The 13,508-nt window shown below is 44.8% G+C and overlaps 1 protein-coding gene across 1 annotated transcript; it reads right to left on the bottom strand.

Moving 5' to 3' along the window:
- Positions 1 to 5,079: 5,079 nt before the first annotated feature.
- On the bottom strand, positions 5,080 to 13,240 carry LOC120909367 (gastrula zinc finger protein XlCGF26.1-like). The gene is made up of 2 exons (XM_040321124.1): positions 13,207 to 13,240; positions 5,080 to 10,155 (listed from the first exon to the last, which is right to left on the bottom strand). Exons 1-2 carry the CDS (start codon positions 13,238 to 13,240, stop codon positions 8,402 to 8,404), a joined length of 1,788 nt encoding a protein of 595 aa, XP_040177058.1. The 3' UTR covers positions 5,080 to 8,401.
- Between the last annotated feature and the right edge of the window lie 268 nt (positions 13,241 to 13,508).

Genomic DNA, 13,508 nt, shown 5'->3' with positions numbered 1-13,508 from the left:
TACTGCGCGACCCGCGATTCACGGAGCAGTAGCTCCGTAAATAGCGTGTGCGCTGTGTAAACTTGCCCTGCGTAAAGGCGCCTAATGTAAATGATCCCGTAGGGGGCGGGAATCATTTAAATTAGGCACGCTCCCGCGCCGAGCGTAGAGCGCATGCTCCGTCGGGAAACTTTCCCGACGTGCATTGCGGCAAATGACGTCGCAAGGACGTCATTTGCTTCAAAGTGAACGTGAATGACATCCAGCGCCATTCACGAATCACTTACGCAAACGACGTAGATTTCAAATATCGCGACGCGGGAACGAAGGGTATCCTTTAGCATTGGCTGCGCGTGCTATTAGGATGTGCAACCTTACGCGAAACTACGTAAATTGTGTACGCAGGGCTCACACAACGTTGTGTATCGGTGTTAGTATGCAATTTGCATACTATACACTGAGCACAATGGGAGCGCCCCCTAGCGGTCATCGCTAGAATGCAGCCTAAGATATGCGTGTCATAAGAGCCTTATGCCACGCAGATTTTAGGCTGCAGTCGGCGTTACGATGTTCCTGAATCAGGAGCATTCGTAACGCCGGGGCAAGTAAGCAATTGCGCTGTGTAACCTATGGTTACGCAGGCGCAATTGCTTCTTGAATCTGGGCCAATGTTTGAGGTTTACAGCCACTTTAAGCAGAGCCCCAGGCTGTCATGGTATGATGGCTACTGGGACCAATCAAGAGCTGAGGGGGGAGGGGGGATGCCCAATCAAAGACACAAAAGCAGACAGGTATAGTTCCAGTATATTGTAGGTCAAACACGACTACATAAAGTCCATAGTAATAATAAACAGTGGCCTTGATTTACTAAAGGGGTGGAGGCTGTTCACCTACCAAAGTGAATGTTAATAAATAGGGTGAACCTGGGTGTGCTTTAAATGGGCAGCACCGGGGTCCTCGATCCCAATTCCAACAAGGACACCACCTGCATGGAGTTTGCATGCTCTTGCGTGATTTTGGTTTCCAGTTTCCTCCCGCACTCCGAAGACAACCAATGGTGGTAAGTTAAAGGATCTGTAAACCCAACACTTCATATTCCCGATGTGTAGCCTGCTGTACCATGTACTTGTATGAGAAAGTCTCCTGTTCTCTTTGTATTGCTTCCTTTATGAGAAGTCCCTGGTGTTCTTACCAGCCCCTCTGCTTTCCTAGTAACCACGTCAAGCCTCACATGTGTGGGTTGAACTCTGTTTACATAAGCGGTTGTGACCTACGTATGCGCATGAGCACGCGGGGACGGGGCGCTTTACATTTTTTTTGTTTATTTTATTTTTACAATTTTCCTTTAATTTTTTTTATCACTTTTATTCCTAATACAAGGAATGTAAACATCCCTTGTAATATGAATAGGGCATGACAGGTCCTCTTTACGGAGAAATCTGGGGTCTATAAGTCCCCATATCTCTCCTCTATCCTGGATAAAAAAAAATAAAAAAAAACGACCTCGGGCTTTCCAGGAATAAAAACGGCAGTGTTTACATTTGCCGGCAACGTCGCTTGCGGCCCTTCATGGGTCATAGAGATGGCTGGGGACCATCAGGTCTAAGGTCACCTCTATGGATTCATTCTCCAGCTCCTCCATTGCACGGGAAAGACCTGAGAAGCACCTGAGGGTGTTGAGAGGGGCATCAATCAGATATCTCAACTTGGACCTAAGGACATCATATGACGTTCACCTAAGGTTAAGTGGGGGCGTCCCCTCTTGCCGCCTGTAAAAGCAATCAAGCGGCTGAACAACCGCTATGATTGCTTTTATATTACAGGGAATCGCCTAGCGACTAGCGTATGCTTGTTTACAATCACTTCAATTGGCCCTTATTCCGTATGTATATTGGGACCTTAGATTGTAAGCTTTTTGGAGACAGGGGCTGATGTGAAAGTACATTATGTAAAGTGCTGAGTAAATTGTCAAATAAATATCCAATAATAATAATAATAAAATAAATATCCAATCATGTGCTAGGGAAATGAAAAAAAAAAAAAAAACAGGACTGGCCCTTGGACATGATTGGGTACATAATGTGAACACAGCTTCTCCTTATTCACTCAAGTGAACCCACCTCTTTAGTAAACCAAACGCAACGGACGGTCCTTCAAAAACAGAAAGTTTATATAAATAATGAAACATGAACTTCAACTAGATATTCATTTTAGTGCTACATATTAAAAACACTATATAACATATACTATAAAAATATATATATACTGTATAGTATGTACAAACATGCGTAAGGTTATCAGTAATGGTTGTATGAGATAAAATACAGGGTTTCCCCTTTAAACCATTCCTAATGGGGTTCCATGCTGTCCAATCCAAGGCCGGCGGAGAATTAAAGCCAAAAGTTGGCATCTCGCCCCGTTGATAAACTCTATAACATTGGAAAATTTCTGTGCATGAAAAAGGGGTCACCAATACGGCTTTGTGGGAGGAGCAGAGAACATTGAAGGGATGCAAAGTTGAGTCAACAAACCACCATTTACCATACCTAAAGGTTAAAGTGTATTTTAAATAGCAAATGTGGGCCTCTTTTGTCTCACCATGACCCCAACATACAGATGCCAACAGTCCTGGATTTGCCGGGACAGTCCCACATCTTGGACTTCAGCCCCCGATAATTCTGTGTTCAGCGCCATGTCCAGGGATCACAATGTCCATGTCCAGGGATCACAACTCATTGCAATGCATGGCCGCTGCAAAGCCAAAGGATGGCGTTGCTCTGCGTTGATAAACTATAATGCTGGAGAAATTCTGCGCACGAAAGGGTCGCCACTATGGCTTTGTGAGAGGAGCAGTGAATGTTGCTGGGATGCAAAGTTGAGTCAAAAAGACACTTTTCGCCTAAAAGTTAAAAAGTGTATTTAAAATAATTGTGGGTCTCTTTAGTCTCACCACGACCCCAAACATACAGAGGCCAACTGTCCCAGATTTGCCGGGACAGTCCCACATCTTGGACTTCAGCCCCGATAATAGCTCCCCAATCGTTCCAGAAATCATTGTCTTATATCCTCCAGCTCATGTTGTGGCCGTATCCATCATATGTGTGGGCGTGTGAAGCCCAGTTTCCTTTTTCTTCCTGGTTTTCAGGGAGAGGTGCATGCTGGGCGATCTTTAGGCACAGTAATGCCCAGAGACTCCTGGGAAATGAGTGTCATCATTTCCCAGGAGGCAAGGGGGTCTTAGGACAGGAAGTTGAACCACCTAGGACCAGGAACTAGGCAGATTACGAAATCTGCCTAGTAACAGCCAGATAGATGTGAGTAAACGGCAAGCTGTTAATAGAAAGTTCATTTTTAGGGTGGAACTCCGCTTTAAGTCAACAAACCACCATTCACCTAAAGCTTAAAGTGTATTTTAAGCATGAATTTTCTTTCTTACTTTTGGATGAATTGGGGAGAAATCAGGCCTCTGGTTTTGCTGGTACCTAGGGCTCAGTTAGAGAAATTTACCCTCACTTCCTGTCCTGCGGACAACAGTTTCATCAGACAGGAAGTGAGGTAAAATCTGCACACAGGACACTGTCAGGAAAGGAAGATTCGTGTGCGCAGATGCACAAATCTAAGAAACCCTGCTCGTGGCCGGTTAGCAGGTGCACGTACCCGTGCACGAGCACGCATTGGCACCACAAGGGCTATTTAAACTGCACTAGTGTAGTGTGTCAGTGCCGTTTGGTCTACTAAGTTCCTGTTACCAACCTGATCCTGCCTCTGCCTGAAAGCCGCCTGTACTGACCATTGGCTTGTCACTGGATTACGCTTCTGCCTTCTCCTTCTGCTGTTATCGACCTTGGCCTGACTCCTGACTACTCTTCTGCCTGCCGCCTGAACCTGATCTGCTCCATAGTTGCTGACCTGGACTGTCCGACTCCGTCTTGTGCCGATCTGCACTCCAGCGAGAAATTTACCAGGGTCTCATGCCACTCTGTGCTCCAGCATTCCCTGTCACCCTACCAGGGACTCCAAGGCCAAGGCTGTAAGTGAGGCCTTCCTCAATACTTCAGGCTCCACCACCAGGTACGTTACAGACACAGACAGAAATATAATAGGACAGGATGTTGTTTGTTGGAAAATACGGACAGGACAGGAAATATGGACCCTGGATGGCAGTAAAAACTGCAAAGGGATTCTAAACCCTTCCCCTCTCTATCCAAAACTAAGAAGTTTTGGTGGGACATACACTTTAAATAGCAATTGTGGGTCTCTTTAGTCTAACTATGACCTTAATGTACAGATGCCAACTGTCCCGGATTTGCCGGGATAGTCCCACATCTTGCACTTCAGCCTCAATGATGCTGTGTCCGGAGCCATGTCCAGGGATCACAAGGTCACCCTTAGGCCGGGTTCACATATGTGCGTCCGCGGTTCACAGCATGGAGTCCAGTGCGTTCCCGTTCACTGGTTCAGGTGCGTATCAGGTCCGAATATCTGCATGAATTTGCACCTGAACTGGACCGAAACACGCACAGGACCTTTTCGGAATGTTGACCGCGGTCGCCCCAGACCTCTGTAAACTGGCCTTCATTAAGAGCTGATCACACTTGCATGTCATGCGAATCGGATGCGGGGAAACCCGGCCTTATTTGCACAATAACTCAATAAAGCATTCATTACGGTGATGGTGAACCGAGAGTGGGAGGTCCCACTAGAGGTGGGGTTTTGGCGGGCCATGCAGGTAACGGGGCAGGTCCAATCATCACTGGCAAGCCTGAGGCAGACTTAATACTATGTTGGGACTGGGACTGAAATATTAATAAGTATCCCCCAAGGGAAGATTTTGTCCTCTGAAATCCATCAACCACCGTGGCAAAGCTACAACATGAATGTAACGGAATTGTAGAGGTCCACACCGAAAATATATTTGGTGGGAAGAAAGTCTTTGTTCTTCAATCATTAGTACAAACCTCTGTGGGGAGACCCTATAGGCCTTCCAACCATTTTATCAAAATACATAAAATTGACATCCACTTCTGTACCAGCTCCTGTACCTTACAAAAGGATCCTATAGACCCGTGAGGGCAAATATTGGATTATAACCAATGCCCGAAGGCTGAAAGATTTTTTAATTGCAAAAAAAATACAAAAAATTAGACCCTGGCAGGTTTGGACCTTCATAGGTCTCAGACTAAAGTGTGAGCCATACGTTTATATGCTAAGTGGGAACTCAGGTAATCAGGGGTATAGCTATGAAACATGGGCTCCATGCAAAATTGTAAAGCAATCTAGGAATTACGGCGTCAGGAGGACTTAAAAAAAAAAAAAAAAAATTCTATACACTTCAATTTTCTTCATTCTTTGGTTGCTCTACGGCAACTAGATTTTAGTAGACCATATTTAGTACGCAATAGCTGTTGTGGACCCCATTTAATTCTTTATAGCTGTTGGATTTTGATGGACCCCATTCAGTCTTCTACTACTGTTGGGCTTTGGGGGACCCCAGTGTTCACCAATTTTCTGGGTTTTGGTGGTACACATTTAGTCCCCTATAGCCATTTAGTTTTAATGGCCCTTGTTTAATCTGTTGAAGCAACTGGGTTTTGATGGACCCTATTTGCTCCTTTAAGCTGATGCATTTTGGTGGACCCCATTTGCTTCTTTATAGCTGTTGGATTTTGATAGACCCCATTCAGTCTTCTACTACTGTTGGGTTTTGGGAGACCCCGATTAGTGTTCACCAGGCTGTTGGGTTTTAGCAGACAACATCTAGTCCCATATAGCCATTTCGTTTTGGTGGGCCCTGTTTAATGTGTTGGAGCAACAGGGTTTTGATGGACCCCATTTTCTCTTCTACGCTGATTGATTTTGGTGGACCCCATTTGCTTCTCTATAGCCGTTGGTGTTTGTTGGACCCCATTCAGTCTTCTACAACTAGTCCCTATTTAGTACGCAATAGCTGTTGGATTTTAGTGGATCACATTTAGACCCTATAGCTATTGAGTTTTGGTGGACCTGTTTGATGGATCCCATTTAATCCCCTATAGCTACTGAACTTTGTTGAACCTAATTTAGTATGTCTATAGCTGTTAGATTTTGGTGGAAACCCATTCAATCTTCTAGAACTGTTGGGTTTTGGTGCATCCTATTTAGTTCTCTATACCTGTTGAGTTTTTGGGAAACCCCAATCAGTCTTCCCCAGGCTCCTGGGTTTTGATAGACCACATTTAGTTCCTTATAGCTATTGAGTTTTGGTGGGCGTTGTTTAATTTTTAGAGAATTCGGGACTTAATGAACTCTCTTTGCTCCTCTAAGCTGTTGGAATTTGGTGGACCCTATTCAGTCTTCTGTAACTGTTGGGTTTTGGTGAACCCTATTTATTCCTCTATAGCTGTTGGGTTTTTGGGAACCCCAATCAGAGTTCACCAAGTTTCTGGGTTTTGGTTGACCTCATTTAGTCCCCTATAGCTATTTAGTTTTAGTGGGCCTTGTTGGAGCATCTGGGTTTTGATGGACCCATTTGCTTCTTTATAGCTGTTGGATTTTGATGGACCCCATTCAATCTTCTATTACTGTTGGGTTTTGGGAGACCCCGATTAGTGTTCACCAGGCTGTTGGGCCTTAGTAGACCACATCTAGTCCCATATAGCTATTTGGTTTTGGTGGGCCCTGTTTAATGTGTTGGAGCAGCTGGGTTTTGATGGACCCTATTTGCTCCTTTAAGCTGATGGATTTTGGTGGACCCCATTTGCTTCTTTATAGCTGTTGGATTTTGATGGACCCCATTCAGTCTTCTATAACTGTTGGGTTTTGGTGCATCCTATTAAGTCCTCCATACCTGTTGAGTTTTCGGGAAACCCCAATCAGTCTTCCCCAGGCTCCTGGGTTTTGATAGACCACTTTTAGTCCCTTATAGCTATTGAGTTTTGGTGGGCGTTGTTTAATGTTTAGAGAATTCGGGACTTGATGAACTCTCTTTGCTCCTCTAAGCTGTTGGAATTTGGTGGACCCTATTCAGTCTTCTGTAACTGTTGGGTTTTGGTGAACCCTATTTATTCCTCTATAGCTGTTGGGTTTTTGGGGGACCCCAGTGTTCACCAAGTTTCTGGGTTTTGGTGGTACACATTTAGTCCCCTATTTAGTTTTGGTGGTCCTTGCTTAATCTGTTGGAGCAGCTGGGTTTTGATGGACCCTATTTGCTCCTTTAAGCTGATGGATTTTGGTGGACCCCATTTGCTTCTTTATAGCTGTTGGATTTTGATGGACCCCATTCATTCTTCTACTACTGTTGGGCTTTGGGAGACCCTGATTAGTGTTCACCAGGCTGTTGGGTTTTAGCAGACAACATCTAGTCCCATATAGCCATTTCGTTTTGGTGGGCCCTGTTTAATGTGTTGGAGCAACAGGGTTTTGATGGACCCCATTTTCTCTTCTACGCTAATTGATTTTGGTGGACCCCATTTGCTTCTCTATAGCCGTTGGAGTTTATTGGACCCCATTCAGTCTTCTACAACTAGTCCCTATTTAGTACGCAATAGCTGTTGGATTTTAGTGGATCACATTTAGACCCTATAGCTATTGAGTTTTGGTGGACCTGTTTGATGGATCTTATTTAATCCCCTATAGCTACTGAATTTTGTTGAACCCCATTAAGTATGACTATAGCTGTTAGATTTTGGTGGAAACCCATTCAGTCTTCTATACCTGTTGGGTTTTGGTGCATCCTATTTAGTTCTCTATACCTGTTTAGTTTTCAGGGACCCCAATCGGTGTTCCCCGGGCTTTCGGGTTTTGACAGACCACATTTAGTCCCTTATAACTATTGAGTTTTGGTGGGTGTTGTTTAATTTTAGAGAATTTAGGTTTTGATAGACTATTTTCTCCTCTAAACTGTTGGAATTTAGGTGGACCCTATTTAGTTTTCTGTAACTTTTGGGTTTTGCTGAACTCTATTCATTCCTCTATAGCTGTTGGGTTTTGGGGGGACCCCAATCAGTGTTCACCAAGTTTCTGGGTTTTGGTGGACCACATTTAGTCCCCTATTTAGTTTTGGTGGTCCTTGCTTAATCTGTTGGAGCAGCTGGGTTTTGATGGACCCTATTTTCTCCTTTAAGCTGATGGATTTTGGTGGAGCCCATTCAGTCTTCTATTACTGTTGGTTTTTGGGAGACCCCGAATAGTGTTCACCAGGCTGTTGAGTTTTAGCAGACCACATCTAGTCCCATATAGCTATTTAGTTTTGGTGGGCCTGTTTAATGTGTTGGAGTAGCTGGGTTTTGATGGACTCCATTTTCTCTTCTAAGCTGATTGATATTGATGGACCCCATTTGCTTCTCTATAGCCATTGGAGTTTGTTGGACCCCATTCAGTCTTCTACAACTGTTTTTTTGGGGGACCCCATTTAGTTTTCACCTGAACACTGAGACTTCCTGATTCAAAGTGGAAAGTCAATCTGTACATCCACATGGATGGTCTCGTGTCGGGTGAGATGTGACTTTTTTATAAAGCGTTTTCCGCACCGAGTGCAGCCATGGGGCCGCTCGCCTGTATGAATCCTCACATGCTTGGCTAGGTCGGAGTTGCTGATGAAACATTTGCCACACAACGGGCAGGGGTAAGGCCGTTCGCCAGTATGAGTCCTCTGGTGTATGTGAAGGTAAGACTTCTCAGCAAAGCTGCGTCCACACTCTGTGCAAGAATAAGGCTTCTCACCCGTGTGACTCCTCAGGTGTTTCACTAGATCCATATTCCGGACAAAGCTCTTCCCACACTCACTGCAGATAAATGGTTTCTCCTCAGTGTGGGACCTCTGGTGGTTCAGAAGGAGGGCGGGAGTAGGAAAGCACTTTCCACACTCAGGACATGGGTACTGCTCAGCACCGTGGTGGACTCGTCTGTGGAGAACAAGGTGGGAGTTGTTAAGGAAGCTCTTGCCACATTCTGGGCAGGAACAGGTCTTATCTCGAGTGTGGGTCAGCTGGTGCTTGACCAGGTCAGAGTTGACAATAAAACACTTGCTGCACCAGTTGCAGGAGTAAGGCTTGTCACCGGAGTGGATCCTCAAGTGGCGGTTGAGGTGGGACTTCTTAGTGAAGCATTTGCCGCACTCTGCACAAAAATGGGGTCGTTCCCCTGTATGAGTCCTCTGGTGTTTCACCAATTCAGAGTTGCTGATAAAGCATTTGCCGCATTCGGGGCAAGGGAAGGGCTTCATGCCAAGGTGGATCTTGCGGTGGCTGCTCAGGTAGTTCTTGTAAGCAAAATGGCGCCCGCACTCAGCACAAGAATATGGCTTCTCCCCAGCATGGGTCCTCTGGTGCAGGACCAAGACTGCCTTCCGGATGAAACACTTTCCGCACTCCGTACATGGGTAAGGCCTGTCACCGGTGTGAATCCGACGGTGGACCACCAGGTGCGTTTTGCTACTGAAGCACTTACCACAGTCAACGCAGGAAAACGGGCGCTCTCCTGTGTGGACTCTTTGGTGGACAACGAGATGAGGCTTGCTGAAAAAACGTTTGCCACACTCATCGCAAGAATAGGGCTTCTCTCCAGTGTGAACCCTTTGGTGCTGGACCAGGTCAGACTTCCGAATGAAGCCCTTCCCGCACTCCGAGCAGATGTGGGGTCTTTCTCCCGTATGAATCTTTTGGTGGACAATGAGCGCCGAGATGCTGACAAAACGCTTCTTGCACTCGGAGCACGAATACGGCTTCTCGCCCGTATGGATTCGGGTGTGGATGGTGAGGTAGGCCTTGCTGACAAAACGTCTGCCACACTCATTGCAGGCGAACGGCTTCTCGCCGGTGTGAACGATGGTGTGCTTGGACAGATCAGAAGACCGGATGAAGCTCTTGTCACATTCAGGGCAAGAGTGAGGCCTCTTGACGGTGTGGTACTTGACGTGTTTGGAGAATTTTGACTTCTTGGTAAATGTCTTACCGCAAAGTGGACAGGCCAAGGATGGTTTTGCCTGTTGACAGTTGACGTCACACACTTGAGGTTCATCTTGATCCTTTGGATAATGAAGACTGTTATTGGCTGTTGAAATGGAACTGTCCTGGTTTGGGAGGTTCTCTTCTTCAACAGATCTGACGGAACTTCCATTGTCTTGGTTTGGGAGATGCCCTTCTTCATCAGATCTCATGGAGCTCTGACTATCCATCAAATTCCAACGCCACAATGAACCTGAGGAAACAAAATGCGGAAAATATATCACAAAAGCCCAGTCTGCTTTTGGCACATAAAACGAACGTGAAACCACAAGATCATTTTTAGGCCCCATTCACACCTGAATGTTTTGTCGCTCGAAGCTCCGAAACGCCCAGGAAGAAATAAAATTGATTATTCTCTATGGAGATGGTTCACCAACTCCCATCCAATTCGCCTGAAGCCAAACGCTTGAAGCTCAAAAAAGTGTTGGAGCTACTTTAACCACTTAACCACTTACGGACCCCCCACTGTATATGTACGTCCTCTTTTTAAACATGGATATCTCAGTAACGGCAGCAGCTGCTGCCACAACTGAGATATCCATGTTTTCAGCTGGCGGCCGTGTAAACGATAACGGCGGTCTCCGCGGCGGATCCGCCGCGAGATCGCCGTTATCGGTGGCGGGAGAGGGGCCCCCCCCCCTCCCGCCGCTTTTCCGCGCCCTCCGCCGCTTACCGGAGCCGTCGGAGGAGATCGGATGCTGCAGCCTGGAGAGCGAGGACTTGAGTGAGGGCAAGATGGCCCCCACCCGTCCCCATAGCTCTGCTGGGCGGAAGTGACGTCAAAACGTCAGTCCCGCCCAGCCTCTTATGCCGCGTACACACCATCACTTTATGTGATGAAAAAAAATGACGTTTTTAAAAACGTCACTTTAATTGACTGTGTGTGGGGGAAAACGTCGTTTTATGTCTTCAAAAAAACGACCAAAAAAAATTGAAGCATGCTTCAATTTTATGTGTCGTTTTTCAAAAGTGCACTTTTTACTTCACAGAAATTGACCGTGTGTAGCAAAAAACGTCGTTTTCTAAGACGTTTTTTCATCCACGCATGCCCAGAAGCAAGCTTCAATGGTAAAACGTGGTGGAACGTAACCTCACTTTGCAAGATCATTGTGAGAAAACGATGGTGTGTAGGCAACTTCGTCTTTGAAAATTGAAGTTTCAAAAACGTCATTTTTTACTTCACAGAAAGTGTCGTTTTTTTTCATCACATAAAGTGATGGTGTGTACGGGGCATTAAAGAGACAATTTTTTTTCTGTCATTTTTTTAAATGACAAATTTTCCTTTTTTTTTTTTTTTTTGCATTTAAGCCTAAATATGAGATCTGAGGTCTTTTTGACCCCAGATCTCATATTTAAGAGGACCTGTCATGCTTTTTTCTATTACAAGGGATGTTTACATTCCTTGTAATAGGAATAAAAGTGATCATTTTTTTTTTTTTTATATTTTAGTGTAAAAAATTATAAAATCAATAAAATGAAATAAGAAAACAAAAAAAAAATTTTTTTAAAGCGCCCCGTCCTGACGAGCTCGCGCGCAGAAGCGAACGCATACGCGAGTAGCGCCCGCATATGAAAACGGTGTTCAAATCACACAAGTGAGGTATCGCCGCGATCGTTAGAGCGAGAGCAATAATTATAGCCCTAGAGCTACTCTGTAGCTCAAAAAATGCAACTTATAGAATTTTTTAAACGTCGCCTATCTAGATTTTTAAGGGTAAAAGTTTGACGCCATGCCACGAGCGGGCGCAATTTTAAAGCGTGACATGTTGGGTATCATTTTACTCGGCGTAACATTATCTTTCACAATATATAAAAAAATTGGGCCAAATTTATTGTTGTCTTATTTTTTAATTCAAAAAAGTGAATTTTTTCCAAAAAAAGTGCGCTTGTAAGACTGCTGCGCAAATACGGTGTGACAAAAAGTATTGCAATGACCGCCATTTTATTCTCTAGGGTGTTAGAAAAAAAAATATATAATGTTTGGGGGTTTTAAGTAATTTTCTAGCAGAAAAAAATGTTTTAGTCTTGCAAACACCAAATCTGAAAAACACCTGAGGTCTTTAAGTGGTTAAGGACCGCCTCCTGCACATATACGTCGGCAGAATGGCACGGCTGGGCACATCCACGTACAGGTACGTCCTGTACTAGTACCAAGCCGTGGGTCGCGGGCGCGCTCCCGCGACCCGGTCCGAAGCTCGCCCGCGGACCCGATCACCACTGGAGTCCCGCGATCGGTCCCCAGAGCTGAAGAACGGGGAGAGCTGTGTGTAAACACGGCTTCCCCGTCCTTCACTGTGGCGGCGCATCGATCGTGTCATCCCCTTTATAGGGGAGACACAATCGATGACGCCAGACCTACAGCCACACCCCCCTACACACTTCAGGGAACACATAACCCCAACAGCGCCCCCTTGTGATTAACTCCCAAACTGTAATTGTCATTTTCACAATAAACAATGCATTTTAAATGCATTTTTTGCTGTGAAAATGACAATGGTCCCAAAAATGTGTCAAAATTGTCCGAAGTGTCCGCCATAATGTCGCAGTCACGAAAAAAAAAAAAAATCGCTGATTGCCGCCATTAGTAGTAAAAAAAAATTTTTTTTTTTTTTATAAAAATGCAATAAAACTATCCCCTATTTTGTAAACGCTATAAATTTTGCTCAAACCAACCGATAAACGCTTATTGTGATTTTTTTTACCAAAAATAGGTAGAAGAATACGTATCGGCCTAAACTGAGGAAAAACTATTTGTTTTATATATATTTATGGGGGATATTTATTATAGTAAAAAGTAAAAAATATTGTTTTTTTTTTCAAAATTTACGCTCTATTTTTGTTTATAGCGCAAAAAATAAAAACCGCAGAGGTGATCAAATACCACCAAAAGAAAGCTCTATTTGTGGGGGGGAAAAAACGCCAATTTTGTTTGGGAGCCACGTCGCACGACCGCGCAATTGTCAGTTAAAGCGACGCAGTGCCGAATCGCAAAAACTGGCCAGGTCCTTTAGCTGCCTAAAGGTCCGGGTCTTAAGTGGTTAACAGATGACAAATCCCTGCTGCTGACAACAGCACTAACGCCAAAGCAAAAAAAATACTTTTTTTTAAACGCTGTACAAAAACGCATTAAAATCATCTGACAAAACACCCTGAAAAACGCTTTTCTAATAAAGGTGGCTGCTAACACAGAAACTTGGTGCTTTGTATCAATGCGTGTAGAAATGTCAATGACCGCGCCTCTTACCCGGTGATGTGAGGGGCGGCTGGTCCTCCATCATGACGTCCTTGTAGAGATCCTTGTGTCCTTCTATATACTCCCACTCCTCCATGGAGAAATAGACAGTGACATCCTGACACCTTATAGGAACCTGACACACACAATGATACCGTCACCATCCAGACACACCCCTTGTCTGTTACTGGATAATGTCCCAGAATTCCCGGCACCGCTCACCTCTCCTGTCAGCAGCTCTATGATCTTCTGGGTGACTTCTAGGATCTTCTTGTCGTTGTTTATATCAGATGTCGGCAAGGGATGAGGGTAAA

Source organism: Rana temporaria, chromosome 8, assembly GCF_905171775.1.
Source record: "Rana temporaria chromosome 8, aRanTem1.1, whole genome shotgun sequence".
Taxonomy (NCBI): domain Eukaryota; kingdom Metazoa; phylum Chordata; class Amphibia; order Anura; family Ranidae; genus Rana; species Rana temporaria.
Note: the sequence above shows the minus strand (reverse complement) of the source record. Positions and strands in the feature narration are given on the sequence as shown.

Excerpts from the sequence above, each read along its gene's own strand:
- LOC120909367 (XM_040321124.1), bottom strand. The coding sequence starts at position 13,240 with ATGATGGAGGACCAGCCGCCCCTCACATCACCGG. Across the intron at positions 10,156-13,206 it reads GCCGCCCCTCACATCACCGG|GTTCATTGTGGCGTTGGAAT; the intron begins GTAAGAGGCGCG and ends TTGTTTCCTCAG.